The sequence below is a fragment of the Gymnogyps californianus genome, chromosome 3, assembly GCF_018139145.2.
Source record: "Gymnogyps californianus isolate 813 chromosome 3, ASM1813914v2, whole genome shotgun sequence".
NCBI classification, from domain to species: Eukaryota; Metazoa; Chordata; class Aves; order Accipitriformes; family Cathartidae; genus Gymnogyps; species Gymnogyps californianus.
The window spans coordinates 19,924,379-19,942,416 of record NC_059473.1 but is presented as its reverse complement, the minus strand read 5'-3'; the positions used below and the strand labels follow the sequence as shown (position 1 = coordinate 19,942,416).

At 44.5% G+C, this 18,038-nt stretch overlaps 2 protein-coding genes across 2 annotated transcripts in view; both read left to right on the top strand.

The window, feature by feature from the left end:
* EPHX1 (epoxide hydrolase 1) overlaps positions 1-18,038 on the top strand; it is a 330,376-nt gene that overhangs the window by 69,645 nt on the left and 242,693 nt on the right. The window lies entirely within an intron of this gene.
* LOC127015253 (left-right determination factor 1-like) lies at positions 14,361-17,516 on the top strand. The gene is made up of 4 exons (XM_050895066.1): positions 14,361-14,625; positions 15,541-15,787; positions 16,622-16,861; positions 17,177-17,516. Exons 1-4 carry the CDS (start codon positions 14,361-14,363, stop codon positions 17,514-17,516), a joined length of 1,092 nt encoding a protein of 363 aa, XP_050751023.1.

Below are 18,038 nucleotides of genomic sequence, written 5' to 3'. Positions count from 1 at the left end.
TTCATTCTGAAGACTTTTGCCCAGCTACAAAATCATTTTTCCCTCTCTTTCTCACAAGAATAACATCAAGCTTTTGTCATTTGTTTTTTTTCTTCCTCTGTCTAGACAGGCTCTTTAGCTAAGTGGTGTGATTTTGTTTATCTCTAATTTCAACAGCAGAGTCACATTTCCCTCCTCCCTACCTCTTGTAAATAGGGTTTTGTTTACCACTGTCTGTTCTTTTGGTGACAAAAGCCACATACTGTCATTAGTTAGCAAGCGTTTAATTATGTTGCTAGAGCAGATGGAAATCCAGCCTCAGGACCTAGGGAGCAGGTCAACAGAATTTAAAATTCTTCCATCTTTCTCGTATTTTGCATGCTCCATATCCACTTCAACAGCTCTTTAGCACCGAGTTGAACAAGTGTGCGGGGTATTTACACTTACATGTGTGACTCTTCCCTTACTTTATTAAATGACCTTATGGCTGAAGAACTCTGCTGTCACTTTAGTTTGATTTATCACAGCAGGACTTCCCTTGATGGGTGAACTCCCAACAGGACATCAATAGTCTCTGAACGTGAGTAGCAGGTGGCCTGATGCTTTACCATGCGTGGCAGCTCTCGCCGTGGTTTCTTCTCTCTGAAGAAACTCATCAGCCCAGCTTGCTGTTCCTTACTTATCTGCCTATTCAAATATATCTTAATGGATTTAATTCAGGCTTCTAGCCTGGCAGCCCTTTGCTATCTTTTAATCTTTGCCTTCACCTAGCAATCTGTTTACAAGCCTCAATATACCAAGGGACTTAGTGTGGGCATTATGGAGTCTTCCTTTGAAAAGCCTGCGCATTAATATGTGTATAATAAAAACAAACAAATAGAAAAATCTAGACAGATAGACAGATTTAAATGAACTCTAATCATAATACAAATAAGCATGCAGCAAATGTTGATTTAAATTAACAATTTACACTTGGTTTCTCTCTATACTTATTATTTTTGTAGTGCTGCTTCTCATTCATAGATAATATGTTGATTTTCAAGGTAGAAATAGCCTTGCATTAAAGTTGGAATGTATTTCTATTAATCAAGACAATTGACTGTTATACCAAAGATTTAACCAAATATATCTAGCGATATATGATAGAAATTTGCCTTGCTTTTCTTTTACATTTTGTGTCAGATAGGAAATGGTGAATGGGTCGTTGGTATTGATGCTTGAGCATGATTCATTTTTCTCATGATCTTCATCAAGTTATATTTGCATGAAAACTGGAATTTTATTAAAATGCACAAGTAACTGCAATCTAAAATAGCGGTACTGAAAAGTACGGGAGAAATGTACAAGAGAAAAAAGTAAGCTTATTACAACATATTTTGCATTTAAACTTGATTTATGAAATGGTGAATTATTGTCCCTACTTTGTGCACTGAGCTCATCATTGTTTTTGATCATCCTGGCTATGTCTAAAGAGACGTCCCTGTGAGTGCTCCTAGGCTTCTGTACCGACACCCCAGCTATAAACACTGCCAAACCCAGCCACAACAACTGCCGAACCTTGCCGTAGGCCTGCCTGGGCTGAGACAGGCGTATGCCTTTCCAGAGGGCAATGCATGGACTTCCTCATCACTCACCTGTGCACAGTGTGAGGTTTTAAACCTCTGTTTTGCAGCTGTGGAGAATCTTTTGCTGATATATTGGATTTTTAGGTTTATTATTAGCTTGTCGAAATGCAACCGCTGTTGATGTGACACACTTTGGTACAAAACTAGGACAAGGTGACCTGAAACATGGATGACTTCATTGTTTTCTGAATATACGTATTATCTTAATGCCTATCCGTGTGTTAACTCTGTGTGTATAGAAGCTGAAGGGAGTTAATGCATAGGTGGCATAGCACTAACTATAATTAAGGCAGCTCCCTGAGAGAGGGAGGGAGATGGAGAAACCATCTGTCACAATCTGGTCTCTCCCGCTGAAGAGGACGGCACCTGGCCACATGACCCATTGGATTTAGGTGAATCAGGGAGCAGGTGTGTTTGTCACCAGTGTAAAATATCAAACCACTTACAGCTTGTAATGTTTTCCTGTTCTTGGGTACAACATACATTAGTTTTAGTGAAGAACTCTAGTGTCCTCAAGAGCCTCTGTGCTCCATACCTGTCCTGACCGTACATAGTAACTCTTGTTGCAACAGTACTGGGGTGAGACCTGGACAGACACTAGCATCCTTGCCTTAGGTTCTGCTTTCCCTGGAGCAGAAAGCTGGGTGATTGCTTGTCCAAGCCACAAAACACTCCGGGAGATCTTGCAGTCTAAACCATTGGAGGGTCAAGTCAGCAGGGTTTGCTGGAACCTTGGATTGAACGTAAATTTTTGTTAACCAACCTCTCAAATCCTGTTTTTGATCAGAATAGATCAGAAACGGAAAACTAGTTTTTCCTTTTTTTTTTTTCAAGTACTACTCAGTTTGACAACTTTAAGCAAACTAGTCATTAAACTCGTTGGTCTGCTTTATCCACTCTCTGTCTGCAAAGAGTCCAGTGAGGTCCCCGGCTTTTAGACTTAAGAACTGGGTTCCAAGGCCTTGGTGATGACTCTTCCTGGTTCACTGGCTTGACTTCCCTTAAAATGTCAGCATCAAACACACTGCTTGAATATTTATAAATGTAATTTACAATATTTTTAAAGTGTCAAAAGTTTAAGCCTTAATATAGGTGGTTATACTTTAAATAAGTATATTTAAAAAAAAAAAAGAATATATTTGAATGGAAATCTGGATTAAATAACTTTTAAAGGACTTTTAAAATGAGTAATCTTTTTTTTGCTTGGGCAAGAATTCCCCCTTCCCACTTCTGGATTTACAGATTAAAAAAATTAAGAGTGCAGACTGTGAGGATTTCAAAGAGCTTTGATTTTATTTTAATCTCAGGTTAACTCAAAGCAAACCCAAAGCAGCAGAACTAAGAGTTACACTTTATTAGCTTCTGTGTTCTGCCTAGGAGCTTGCACCAATAATTACCTCTGTAGATTTTTGTGTCTCAGCGTTTAGAAACAGGCCTGATCTGTTAAATTCAGATTTTGGCTTTGCAAAGAGCTGAGAAGGTCCCTGTTACATTTTCCACTGCAGCAGTGACTTGGCTCCTTTGCAGATACATGCCGCAGCGGGCGAGCGCGGGGGGCCACTAATGACAGCAGGATGATCCTGGTGAGCCTAAGCAGGGGGTCAGGTGCCAGGTACGCGAGGCGCAAGTGTCCGGGCCGAATTGGTGACAGGATGCAAAGTGGCTTAAGCGGGAAGCCGTGAAGAGCTATCGCAATGGCAAACAGCCATGACCCAGGGCAGTGTGGCTTTTTCCAGCGAGGAAGATGCTACACCCAGGGCCTGGCTTTACTAGAGCATGACTGGAAGTGGTGGGGTGCAGCAGCATCCAACCAGTTCAAAGTGCATGACTGCCGCTCGAGGCATGCTGCAGGCATGTGGGTCCTCACTGGGCACTTTCTGGCACCTCCACTTTCGGGAAGCAGAAGAGTTGCCTATATACTGGCTATTCCTTAGCATGTGATCACCTGTTGGACATATTATCACCATACCGTCTGACTTTCCCATTCTCATCCCTTCCTATCCACTCTTTCATTCCTCTTTCTGTAGTAGTTTATTTCCTCCTCCCATTCATCCTTTCTCGTGTTTCCTTTTCTGTGATGATTTTATTTTCTCTGAATCACTTTCTTTTCTTTCTGTTCCGTCTTTCTCCTTTCAACTGTATGCAAAGGGTATAAAGGTATTCCCTTCCATCTCTTCCAGCTGTACTTGGCATGTTTGACATTGCCTCATGAGTGAGAGTGTGGCCTGATCTTTGTAAAAAGCGAAAGTAATGTAGTCACTGCAAGCTGAGCTTAAACACATGGGTAATCTATGGATCAATGGAGAACTTTCTTCCCTGTAAGTAAGCAGTAACAGATGGCAAGAGAGATAGCTGTTGTTTTACTAAGATATTTTATGTACAGTAATTGTTAGAGTGTATTGGTGATTAGGGTTTTGTTGATAGAAGCTGTGGTTGGCTGATGCCTTTGAAAATCAGGTTATTTATTTTGGTGTCTAAATATGGAGTTGAAAATTTTGGCCAAGGCAATTTGCTCAAGGTCATTATCCTGACTCAGGGACAGAACTGGGAAGAGAGCCCAAATCTTTTCAGCTCTCCCTTCCTATTGATATTCTGTACAGTTTCAGTAAAGCAGATGTTTATATATTCAGATTCAGGAAAGCAGATGTTTATATATTCAGATTATATACCAGATTGTAATGGAGTGATCAGAATTAATTTGGGAGGAGTTGAAAGCAGGTCCTGTAAAGTGGCACAGCCACTTTGTGGGAGTTTCTGGAGTGAGATGGACTCCAGGGCAGAAGAAAGGGTCCATGTTGCATGGGAGCACCTAGGCAAACTATTCCTGCCTTCACAGCACGGTGCACCTCTTTTTTTACACCCTGTCTGGATCAGTTCCTGGGACTGTACGGGCACAGCTGAGAGAATAGGTGTAAGCTGGCGCTGCTGCACGCGGAGCCCTCAGATGAGCAGACCTGAGGTTTAAGGCCCCAGATTGCCAACTGCTCTGGGGAACGGCGAGCCAGGTTGATCGTAGTTCCTTTGCACCGTAGTTCCTGTGAAGATTAGAAGGGTTTCATACGTCAATGTAAGACCTTGAACTTACTATTCAAGTTATCACAGTGAGAGCATTTCTCAGAGGACATGAAATTGTGTTAAGAAACCAGTTCCCATCCACTTTCCTTAGGAAACAAGACAACTGTTCCGTAATTGCTGTGGTTTCTGGATCAGTTTCAAGGCAAGCCCAGGCAATAGTATATTTTCATGTTCCGTTATGATTTGCAGCATTTTCTTATTTAGGACAGCATGTGTTTAAGAGTTTACCAGCCTGGGAACATGGTGAAGTCCAGAGGTAAGCTTTCCTACCACGAGGGACAGAGAACAAATCAAGCGGTGCACCCTCTGAACAGTTTTAAGAGCCAGTCTTCCAAGTCTGCTGCACATTGTGATTTTCAAATCCCTTCCACTGGATTTGCAGAACCTGAACTTCATTGAAAACACCATTTTCCTGTAGTCTGCCTTTGAGGTGTTCTAACAGATCTGGTCAAATTGAGTAAGCGTCTCAAATTAATTCCCGGGTCATCTTTGTCTCTGCTCTGATTGTAATTTATTTCTAGTTTTCCTGTCACAGAGGTAAAATATTTCTCACTCTGTTTTAGAATCAAAGCAGAGAAGAGGGACTAGGCACCCAACTTTTGCTCAAATCAGTGAAAAATGGACTCTGAATTCCTTTTTGTGCCTTTGAAAATCTTCTCCATGTGTATGATTTGTGAAAAGACCCTGGGTTCTGTACTGGCAACTGCTGAAGCTAACAGCAATGCCACATAAATAAAACAGATTTTAGTCACCATGTCTTTGTTATAGTTATTCAGCCTGGAAAGCTGACAGATACCAGCTTCGACTGCATGGCATTTCCTGCAGAATCTCGTGCTGAATCCAAAATTAAGGTTCAGAAATGCATTTGGGTGCTATGTGGAAAAGTTGGCCATTCCTGGATTAATGCTTCTGAATAAGCAAATGGCTAGGTAAGAAAAGAAAAGAAAAAAAAAAACAACTGAAGTTCGTGTTTCACGCTTCAAGTGACCTGGCCGAGTGTGGCTAGATTCCCTTTTAAAATCAAATGACCATGATGCATCTCCCAGGGTCCTGTAGTATGAATGCTAAAAGGATTAAAACTAGTCAGGTCACATAGCTTTATTTTACTCTTTACAAGGGCCATGTTAAATCTGAGACTTTATACCCCTTGTTTACATAGATATGGGTACATGGCAGGAAATTACGTAATTTAACCTGTGCCATGAAGTAAAATACCCCTTTGTGTTCTGTTTTGGAGTCAAATACACAAGGAACTGTATTTTCTCCAGTTCTTACCTGCTGAAGTCTTTTTCATTAAAAAGTAATAACATACCAAAAAAGTTACAAAAGCAATACAACGATAATATAAATATTTAAGTGAAAACAGCTTTGTAGTAACTGCTTGAGTAGAAGCAGTCTATCCACACACCTGCCTTTCTGAACATTGCCGCATTGTTTGAAGGCAAAAGAAAATTAGAGGGCTATTTTGATATTTGTTATTACGCAATTCTCAAAGGTGTAACAAGGTACCCAATCTAGACAGAAGGGGAATTGAATGAGCAGGATAAATAATAAATCAGCATAAATAGTAAACAGCTCCCTAGGTTTTCAGAAACGAGTTAATGATGTTAATGATTTGAAATGTTATTAACAGAGCTAAAGTATTTTAAAATGCATTTCAAATACTGTATAGCCCTTTAAGACCATTCTCAGAAGAGATGGCAGGACTCTGAAGACAAAGAGAAGATGCCTGCAAAGTTCAATGCAGCATTTACTGCCAGTTAAGCCTGGCTCTTTCTGTTTAAAAAGAATGAACATTAAGCATCGGGATGAGGGATTATAGTCTGATCCAGATTGTCATTTCCAGGAAGATTGTTTGGTACCTCTTGAATCTCCTGGCCCCCTCGGAAGCCTCTCAGACATCCTCCCCCAGTATCAGCCCAGCTCACCCAGAGCTCAGGCTGGCAGGTCTGGTGATGTTGCTGGACCCATTCAGAATTCCACTTCTTCATCTTTTTGATCACGGCACTAGTGTGCTGTTGACATCAAGGAAAAAAAGCCATGTGCAAGTAATTATTTTGAAACTGAATACATCTAGGTTCCATGGTGTAAAATCTACTGACACACAATAGCCCCAAAGTCACTTTAGCAGCAGACGTTACAGATGGAAAACAACTGTATAAGTAGTTTAGCTCATTTTCCTGCTGTTGCAGATATCTTTTTTCCAATCAATATATTTGCTAAGGCACTGCCCAAGTTAATTTTAAATATCTCAGTGAGGACTAATGGAAGTCTTTGGGCAGTTACTCCGCACTCCATCTGATGTACCAAATTAGAGGAGTCTAAAGTATTTATTGATTCTATCTCGTCATCTCTGTGCATGTTATGACTTAATTTTGTCTTGTACAATCTTGCACTGTTTTTTGTAATTTTCCGTGCCAGGAACAGCCCTTTTTCTTTTTTCCACTACACTAACAAATTACTATTTTGCATGACGGCTCACAATGCTTAGCAGAAGAGGCTCCTTTTAGGTCTCACTCATCTTGGCCTTTCATCTTTATTTTTGGCGTGCCGAAAAAAAACCATCTTCCAGCAAAGTTAGTGAAGCAAATTATTAAACTTCATTAACATGTGGTACATAATCTTTCTGCCTTTGCAGCTTCTCCCGGTAATAGAAATAAATTACAGCTGCTAGAATATAGTGTTATTCTTTCTCTATCTATTTGAGTTGGGAAAAAGTGATTAGTTTTCTCTTTTTCTTAGCAAAAGAGGAAAGTCTGTTCAGTGAAGCAAAAGTTATTAGAGTTAAAATTAACTGGAGGAAATACAATCCATAACTAAGCCAGGCTACTCACTGCCACAGATGCAATATGAATAGTATTCCAAGTGTATTAGCATGACAGGAAAAAGGGGGCATTTCTCAGTTATTGGAAGGCCACTAGCTACACAAACTTGGCACAGAATCTGTAAGGGGTATGGGACATAGAATTGTTTAGGCGGAAAAGACCTGTAAGATCATCGAGTCCAAACGTTAACCTAACACTGCCAAGTCCACCACTAAACCATGTCGTTAAGCACCACATCTACGCGTCTTTCAAATACCTCCAGGGTTGGTGACTCCACCAATTCCCTGGGCAGCCTGTTCCAATGCTTGACAACCCTTTCGGTGAAGAAATCTTTCCTAATATCCAATCTAAACCTCCCCTGGTGCAACTTGAGGCCATTTCTTCTCATCCTATTGCTTGTTACTTGGGAGAAGAGACCAACCCCCACCTCACTACAACCTCCTTTCAGGTAGTTGTAGAGAGCAAGAAGGTCTCCCCTGAGCCTCCTTTTCTCCAGGCTAAACAACCCCAGTTCCCTCAGCCACTCCTCATAAGACTTGTGCTCTAGACCCTTCACCAGCTTCATTGCCCTTCTTTGGACATGCTCCAGCACCTCAATGTCTTTCTTGTAGAGAGGGGCCCAAAAGTGAACACAGTATTCAAGGTACGGCCTCACCAGTGCCGAGTACAGGGAGACAATCACTTCCCTAGTCCTGCTGGCCACACTATTTCTGATACAAGCCAGGATGCTGTTGGTGTTCTTGGCCACCTGGGCACACTACCGGCTCATATTGGTGGACATGCACCAAACTTTCAGAAGTCCATAGAGCCGTTCGCCCCGAAAGCTGTGTTGACATGGAGCCCAGCTCTCTTGATAGCACCATGTGCATTAAGACCTTCAGCTGCCACATTTTGCTCCAGCGTGCCTGACGCCTCCCTCGCACACAGGTCCCCTTCTGCCGGATGGACGTGCTCTGGGGCAGGCAGCTGAGGGGGTTGCCCACCGAGCCCTCACGGTGACATTCGCTGGAGCACGTTGCTTAAAGCCCAACGTGGCAGCAAGCATCACCAAGGGCAGGGCGAGCCTGTGCAGCCTCTCAGAGCCTCACCAGCCCTGCCTGGCCCAGAGGTGGGCTCTCACTTGCATCACCAAGGCAGGAAAAACATACTCTTAAAAAAAGCTGATAAACTTTTACAGTGTAAACACACAGCTGCAAAGAGAAAAAAAAAAAAGCAGTATTTTAACTAGGCAGATAAATGGGCTCTTATTAGAAAATTAAGTGGTGCTCCTACAAAATACAGCTATTTCTCAGTAATGAGGACATTCCTTAATGAAGTGGACTGTGGTGTAAAGCAAGCAATTTAGGACTGTATGCTTATTTATCTGATTCAACAGCATGTGCTAAATGTCAGCGTTTTTGCTAGCAGCCTTTTCTGTAGCCATCAGAGTGGTAACAAATCCTGATTCCCCAGCTACAAACAAGGAACAGACTGGGGCGGTGGGGAGGAGACTGCTGAGGGGACAGAAAAAGCTGTATTTAAACAGTTGTGTTTGCTTTTCTGTAAAAAAAAAAATATCTTGGAGATCTCTTTTCTGCCAGAACACTGGCACTTTGCAAATGCTGCCAACACAAACCCTGCAAGCGAGCCAGCTGACATCAGCTGACGAAGGACATGGTGCGACTTTGGACATTTTATCCATTCCTCTTCAAACAGGCAGCCTTTTGTCTGGGCCATTTGACCAAAACAAGCCCATGAGTAAAAGCAGAAGCCTGCCTATGGAAGGCACGCTTAAGTCGATGCAATCTAAGATACACGGCACCAGAAGTTACATGAACTGAGCTCAAGATCAAACCAGGTTTGCAATATCTTTCTCAAATAAAATGGGGTTTTTACTATACTGGATACATTGTGGGATAAATGCATAAGGGAACATTATCCGCATTGCTGCCTGGGGCTTCACCACCAGCATTTGTGAGAGGAACCCAAGAAGACATGAGATCTATAAGATATTTCCATTGGAGATGGCCAGTTCAGTCTGGCCAAGACTGGTGATGAGGAAAAGCAGGCTCATGTCCTTGCCTAGATTAGATGAATTGGATAATTTCTGTGTAGCTCAAGCAGATGATTGGACCACAGAACTTGCTACTGAAACTGGCTCCTTCGCTGGCAGGCAGAGTAAATGTTAGGGACTGAGGCTGTGGTTGCAGTGTCTTTGGTATGAGATCTGTGCGCTATCAGGTCAGAATAAACATGGTTCGGCTCAGACATGGGACACAAAGTTGTATTTCCCAGAGTTGTGTTAGCCAGAGTTCCCAACACGGATGTAAAGTCCATTTTATGATTTTATGCTCACTGGGGGGGATGCATGGAAATGTATATGTAAGGACAGGTGAGTCAGGCGATACCTGATCAAGCACAAAGCCTTTTGGCACAAAAAATTAACACAGCCAAATTTTTGGAACAAATCAGAACCAGCAGAAAGGATTTAGTGCAGATCAACACTCTGCATTGAGTGGCTCTGGTGTTTTCAGTCTGGCCCTGGGAGCCAGATAAAAGCTGGATGTCTTGTGTTATCAGGCCGTATCTTATGAAACTTCTCCATGCTAGATTCTTGCAGAGCAGGCTGAGGCCGTGGGGAAGCACACATGCGAACTCCAGTGAGCTATACCGGCCCCACAGAAGTCCTGGGTGCTGCTATTCTGGCTCTGTACACTGAGCAAGCTATTCATGCCCTAATAAAAGAGTAGCTGTCTCTAGAGGTAGAGGAAGATGGAAAGCCACTGCCCTGGCAAGATAGTTTCCCAGTATCTTTCAGCAGGCTTATGCTATTTTCAAGGAACAAGTATAGTACAAATCAGAGCATCTCTAGACCAGGTGGCTGGTGGTGTTTGGAGCTAAAGTGACACACAAATGTGATAGTAACCCTGCGGCCTGCTCACTTGCTCCTTGTGCCAGCGGAATTTCTCAAATTTCTCAAAGGTCTTGCCTTTGTGGAGTAACAGAGGATTATTGAGGAATTACCACTAGTCATTTTGCAGCGTCCCTGGAGCCACACGGCGTGGACGGAGTGAGACACATTACCCTTCTCTCCTTGTGTAACGGCAACATCAACACACAGGGCTGCCTCTCTGGCGGGGGGACGAGTGTTGCGCTGTGTTGCACCCCAAGCCATGCTTGCTCCGAGGGCAGGCTAAGCCACGAGCCCGGCGAATGCTGTCCCCTGCTCTCGGTGACACCTCGCTCTCGTCCTGCGCTGAAGCTGCAGCGCAGCTTGAGAGATGGGAAATGGAAATGCTTTTTGCCTCGGTCACTATTTAGAAATTAGGCAGAAACCCAGACTGAGTGAAATCAAGTTGCTGTGTGCTGGCAGTGGGGTGGCTTTCCCACGGTGGGCTTGGTGAGCTCCACGCTCACTGTCTGGACTTGTTTGACACGGGGCCAGTCCCTGCAGAGGAACAGGGGTTCCACCACCAGCACAGACTGTGCCAGTCAAGAAGGAAGCCAAAGATGCCTGTGAAATCCTGCTTAAAGGTGTGTAGCCTGGGTTTAAAATGCTGGTGGGAACATTAAGTTTGAAGCACTGGCTGGTGGCTGTTGGGCTGTGTTGGTGAGGCAGCGTGAGAAGGGCATGCCTTCCTGCATAGCCTGCAGTTTACTTCCACTTTTGAAACCTCTAACTCAGCACTTCAGATGACCAGCCTATTCTGCAGTATTTTGTTAGCTATGTAAAACTCGGTGTGCTTAAGACTGAAAAAGAATATGAAACAGAACTTCTACTTGAATTCTTTTTTAACTTGGCAAGTTTATACCTGCATCTAAACCACTACTATTTTTACTTCCGCGCTCCTAGATTCAAAAGACCCTGACTTTGGGGAAAAACAGACCAAAATCTACATAGAGATGTGCTCCCATCTCTGTATGATAAGCCTGTTGCACAAATCAGGGCACTTCTTGGAGCACACAAAAATTGATGCCTTTCACATCACTCAAGCAAAGGCTGTTCTAATGCGGGCCCAATTGTAATACAAAATAATTATGTCCATGGAAATTCAAATCTTGAAAAATTAAATATTCAGATCCTCACTGACATACTGCAAATACATTTGAAACATTCTTGTTTCCGAGGATAATAGCTACATAATTAGGCTAAGCCTTTCACACTTTCTCTGCGAACCCATTGGATTTATTTACCAAAAATCATTGCATAGATATGCCCAGCAAATGTCTTAGAGAACCATTTGTAACTAAATTAAAAGCTTAAATACAGAGATTCTCCCTTCACTAAGTACTAGCTTTTATTAAAACTGCAAGTTGCTCATACTTCATCCCTTGCAGCCTCTTTAAATCCTCTGTTTGACATTTTGAATGTGCCATGCAGGTTCTAATACACATTACACAAAAAGAGCTATTATAAAATTCCTGACTTTTTCTTGTTTGCATGACAAAGGGGGAACGGCAAGTCCTCCAATTGGACCAGATAATCACTCTCCTGTGAAAAGCCTACAATCCACATCCTCTGTTTTCTTCTTAGCTGAGCTTCAACTGCGTTTGGTCAATAATTTTATTTTACATGTGAAGCCCATAAATCACCTTCCAATACACATTGGACAGTGAAGAGTCCTGGTAGATTAGACATCAGCCACAGGAGAAATCACATCCGGATCCAGGAAAGCCGGGTGCTGCTGGAGCAATCAGGCATTTTCATTTCATGTTATCATGGTTTTTTGAAGAGCCCTCACTACACAGTAGGACCACTCTCCGGAGTGAAGACTAATTCGATGGATAAAGGTTTACAGGATCAGGTGTTCTGACACGAGAGAGAGACCATTACAAATCCATGAACTGCAGTTTTATCCAGGTGACTGTCACTATATAAACATAACAAATTCACTGCTGGAGCTGAGTTAGCCGACAGTTATAGAGCGTATCTGAAGGAAACTTTGTCAGTCACATCATTGCTTAGATGCAGTTTGCGACCCAAGCCTCCGAAGCGGTTCATCGTGTGACTGCATTTGTCCCATCCCATGAGAATCAGTAATGTGCCATTTAGCTGTGGAGGCAGTCCGGAGGGAACAGCCAGGCGTACGGAGCCTTCCTAAGGGGCTGAGAGAGTCACAAGGATTTCAGCAGAAAAACCCTTCCCTCCTCTTATTCGCAAGAGCAGGAGTTTTTGACATGAGTTGAAGTTGAGGTGGTCAAATGAAGTGGATATTTTTCCCTGCTATTTGTGTCTTGGGAATGAATATAACAGAAAATATTGATTTGTTCAGAGAAAGATGCTACACAAAGGGAAAGATTAAAGAATGTACTGCCTTGGGCCATGCACAAAATGTTAGTTTGTAGTCTATGTTTCCATTTTAGCCTTAAAACTCAATTCAACTAAATAAGGTGGCCCTTTAACATCTAATGGAGGCTTTGTCATGTTTAAGGAGACAAGTTTCTTAAAAGGTTATAAAGACAAAATGAGCAGTAACAGAAGTGTTTAGTTAGGCTCTTTCAGAGGGCTTTGTTGCCTTCCTCTGTGTACAAAACAGGCTGACACTTGTTTTAATGAGGGGTGAACCACAACGGGGTGCTTTTGTACAAGTTCATTACATCAGGTCCTCCAGCCAGACTTTTCTCAGGGTACACCATTCAGCCTGGACATTGGATGAAACTGGACCAATTTTAAATCATTTACAGAGACATATAAAATCCAAAGAACTTTTGATGCTGAAAACATTTGTATGTATACTCAGGCATGTTACTGCTGGAGAGGATGAGAATCTGCCCCAAGTGCCATGCTCCTTCACACTTTTAACGATCACATTTTATTTTTTTCAATTCACTTCTCCTGGGATTGGTTTCAAAAATAGACTTCCGCATCTTATGCCAGCAAAGGCCAGGGAAGCAAAGGATGTGAGCTTCAAGTTTAAAGGTTGACTTCAAGGCAAACATCCAACCCCCCCCAGCCTCCAGGTCGGCTTCGCTCTCCAGAGACAGCTCTCTATTGTGGTTGTTAATAGCATTCAAAATACCAATATTCTTCATCCATGTTGTGGAAAAGCAGAGTGGTTTCTCATGTTCACTGAAAGGTGATCTACCTTTATATAAAGCCTTCTTCTTTTAAGCATAAGTGTTATGAAACCCACAGGAATCCATAAAGAGTGATGGGACATTTTTCTAAAATGTCAGGCCTGTACATCTTCCACCTTCTGTGATTCAGAACAGCGTAAAAGGCCATAAACCATTCAACTGCTGTGATTCTCTGCCCTGATTCATACACTTGATACAAATATTCAGAGATCAAAGTGGTACCTACCACCCAAAAAAAGGTTTTAAATGATTTTTTAATGCTTGCCATGAAGATGGACTTCCAGCTAAAGCATTAGTCTCCTGATTGATATTGGCTATTTTAGGTAGCAAGTCCCCTGTGGTAAAGATTGACACTTCCTTTAAGAATCATATGGTGCGGTACATAAAGCAATGTACTCTGCAGATGTGTTTCCTCCCTGACTTAGGCTGAACATGAGACACTGATCACTCCGGGCTTTTCTGGGCAAAAGTTTACAGGGAATTAAAAAAGGATGGAAACTGCTTCCCCATGAAGGAAACTGGAAGCTCCCCTAAACCTTCTTGTATTAACTTTGCAGTAGATGAAGGTGTTAAACTGGCATGTGTCTACCGACGGGGGAGTGATCCTTTTAAGTCCTCTGCTTCGTCCCCACTTGTGGAATTTGTTGTGCCAGTGGGACGAGGCTGGCTATAAAACCCCGGCGCAGGGGACCCCTGTCCCGCTCAGGCAGCCTGCCACCACATCTCTGCGGAGAGCAGCCCCGGGGAGATCCTCCCTTCATCTCTGCTGGGCAGGCGGCTGCTTCGCCAACGGAGGAGGATGGACGCGAGGTTCGCATGGATGCTGTGCGTGCTCTGCCTGGTCGTCACGATCCGAGCGTTTACCCAGGAAGGGTTCAAGGAGGTGTTGCTGAAGCGGCTGGGGCTCTCTGAGGTCCCTAAACTTCATAAGAGAGACCTGGTAGATCTGGTTATCCCAGACCACGTCAAGAACAAATACATCTCCATGCTGAAGCGCCACAGGGTGAAGCGCCGAGCTTTGCCGAGCCTGGCCGGCATCCTCAGGGGGATCCCTGGCAATGCAGGTAACCTTTCTGCCGTCGCTGTCGGGAACTCACTAAGCACTGTGCCACTGCCAGGGGAAGCTGCCCACGCTCGCCCGGCCGGCCGCAGGACGGGCAGAGGCAAACCCACTGGGGGAATGAGGTTTGGGTCTGGCTCCAAACCTGAGCTGGGTAGAAAAGGTGCATGTAACAGCATCTTAAAGATTAACATGCACTAGTAACTCCTTGCACCTGGAGAGGAGGTCCCACAGTCCTTGCAAAGGGCAGGCTGCTGCTGGAGCTTGATAGAAGAGAAAAGCCTTGGTACGCAGGCAACATTTTGGGCAGGTGGAAAAACGATGTTAAAAAAAAAAAAAAAAAAGTCAGTAGAAATTGCAGACCTTGCAGGTTTTGGGTCAAAATTCCAGAAAGTCCTCTAATAGGAATCACATCTCTATGAGGATGTTTCACTCTCCCCCATCTTTTTTTTTTGTTGTCTTGGAAAAATATCAAGGAGGAAATCAGCTGTACAGACACAATGGTGTCTGTACAAGGACACTTAGAGCTTGTTTCACTTTCGAAATACATATATAGCACCTGGGCAGCAAATAAAAGCACTTTTTCATTGCAAGCGGTGCAGTTTCCTGCTTTCATGCCCAGCACTGGCACAGAGATGCGCACCTTTCGGGGTTTGCTCAATTTGGGGTCAAATTATATAGGAGATTTCTTTCCTCCAGGTTGCAGAGGCTCAGATGTAGGAGAAGAATTAGGGCATTTGCAACACATTGATTCAAGTATGCATTAGAAAAGGTGTGTTTAGTGGCTGTCTCTGCCACAAGGGCTCGATGTGGGAGCATGGAGGGAGTGTGTTGTGATGATAATTGTGGAAGAAGTGTGGGGGCTTTGCTCACCAGGATGGCAATGACAGGCTGTCTTTTTTGGTCCCAACCTGCACAGGCATGGCAGGAGAAGTCCTCTACTCTGACACCACCACGCGCCAGAACCTGATCTTTGACATGGAGGGCAGAATACCTAAAAACAGTGAAGTGACAATGGCTGAACTGAAACTCTTCAAAAAGCCTCTGGACAGAGCAAACCTCCCTGCCAAGCAGTCTCACAGGCCCGTCTCCAACGCCAGAGTCAGCGTGTACTGGGTGCAACGGCAGCACGATGGTACCAACAGGACCTCCCTGATAGACTCCAGGTAAGAAAGGGACCTCTCCTGAAGGCAGGACTCTAGTTACGGGCTATGGGTCCTCTGGGCCGGGTTTGGGTGTTGTGTGTTTGTGCCTCCAGTCAGTCTGATGGGGTTACATCTGTAGAATCAGGCTCTATAGCCTCTAAACCCAGAATGAGTTCGTAAGAGCAGATACTAGGTTAAGACTGCAATATATGATGATTCATTGAAATAATCCATTTCTGTGTCAAACGATGCCATGTACTGCTAGGTCTTCCCCTCTAAAACCCTCTACCTGGTTCACTTCTCTCTCACTAACTCACATGTGTTACTGGCTGCTGGTATTCCTTCCATTGGCCATTTCATTAGCTGGTTTAAATATGTAAATTATGCAAAAAGCATCTGATTCTGTAGCCTTGAGCCCTGTGGAAGTTTTACAACCCTTGAAGGCAGAATTAGACATCAAACCAGTTTTCTGGATGGGTAGAAATTTATGGCCCTAATGGAGCTAGGACAGGAGCAGGTGGGAGTAGTGGTGTTTACCAGGCTGTTGTCACTAATACTGAGGCTGCATGTAATCCTGCACCGCCATATTTCTGTATGAGCATGAACGAATACCTTGACATGAGCATGCACAAAGTGTTTGATTTAGCCCTTCAGTGTCTGTTAGATCTGCGTGCTTCTTTTTGAGGTGTGAGTTAATTGCCATGGGTGCTCTCCCAGAGCACTCAGCTAAAATTTTCATGTAATCAAGGCACGTGTCAATCTACGGGAAGCAAATTATTCTGCTGCAATAACAGCGCTACGAGCCCGGGCTTTATCCGATGGGCTTTTCTCTAATGCCAAGCCCTTGTCGCGCAGGCTGGTTCCTATACGCGAGTCAGGCTGGAAGAACTTTGATGTGACGCAAGCCGTGCATTACTGGCTGCGAAACAAGAGGCGGGAGCCAATGTTCCTGGAAGTCTGGATTGAAGGAGAAAGGGTAGGCAGCCGTGCCTCGGAAATTGCCAAAGCCGTGCGTTTCACCTCTCAGGACCCCGAGGATAAAGCCCTAGGCAAACCTGAACTGGTGCTTTACACCCTTGACTTGGGAGACTACGGGTACGTATGAAAACTGAATCTGTACTGTCTCTGGTGTAACTTTGCCTCTGAATTATTGTACTGTGTGTGCCAACCCAGGGCGTGCAGCTCTTGCTCTCGCAAGTAAACTGCTGTGAGTGGAGGAGTTAGAAAGTTGCTGCTGAATCACACCTCTCCTCTTCCCATATTTGTTGTCTGAATATTCAAACGAAACCCAAGCATGGCCCAAGTTTCATGTCTCAGGGCCTGCCTGTGCTATTAACAGGGGGGATTATTTCTCCCACCTTCCTGGTTTCCCATTACGGCATCAGTTCTTGTTTCTCCCTTGGCACGCAGGGGCCCCGGGGACTGCAAGGAGGAGGCAGTGACAGGGAAGTCCACCTGCTGCCGGCAGAAACACTACATCAACTTCCGCGAGCTCGCCTGGACGCAGTACTGGATCATTGAGCCGGCAGGGTACCAGGCTTACCGGTGCTCGGGGGGCTGCCTGCAGCCCCCCAGCTCGCTGCGGCACTTCGGCTACGGGGAGCGCACCTGCGCCGTGGCAGAGAGCTCTGCGCTCCCCATGATGTACCTCGTCAAGAGGGGCAACCGCACCGAGATCGAAGCGGCCGAGTTTCCCAACATGATCGTTGAGAAGTGCAGCTGTGTCACGGGCGGCATGGCACTGGTGTGAGACCAGTCCCCCCATTCCCCGCAGCCCTGCCCAGAGCCACCCCGGCCCCCAGCCCCAGGGCCAGCGATAAAGGTCCTGGGGGGACCCCCAGATACCCGCTTGCAAGGGTCAGCAGCAGCTGGGGCTGCGGCTCTCCCACGTGCCCCGCTACCCTGCAGAGAGGGTGCACTTAAAGGCACTGTCCGTATAGATGGGCTCAGAGGAGCATCCGTCTTCACGTATACCTATGTGAGGTGTACCTACGGAACCTAACGCTTCTCGGGGCCCCCTTGATGCTAGCCAGATTTCACTGAATTTGGTGGAGCTACGTCCATTTTATTTCAGTCCCCACCCCGGAGCATTGCAAACAGCTAGAGGCAAAGGAGGAGTGATCATCACCAGGCGAAGAATTAATGCGTGGGTTCAGCTTTTCATTCTTAGACTCCTGGTTTTGGTCCTTGTCTGTCCAAGTCATGTTTATGGTGAATTGGAGAGCAGAAGCACTTACATGTATGTATTGTATACACATACACACACATACAT

Excerpts from the sequence above, each read along its gene's own strand:
- LOC127015253 (XM_050895066.1), top strand. The coding sequence starts at position 14,361 with ATGGACGCGAGGTTCGCATGGATGCTGTGCGTGCTCTGCCTGGTCGTC. Across the intron at positions 15,788-16,621 it reads ACCTCCCTGATAGACTCCAG|GCTGGTTCCTATACGCGAGT; the intron begins GTAAGAAAGGGA and ends CTTGTCGCGCAG. Across the intron at positions 16,862-17,176 it reads CTTGACTTGGGAGACTACGG|GGGCCCCGGGGACTGCAAGG; the intron begins GTACGTATGAAA and ends CTTGGCACGCAG.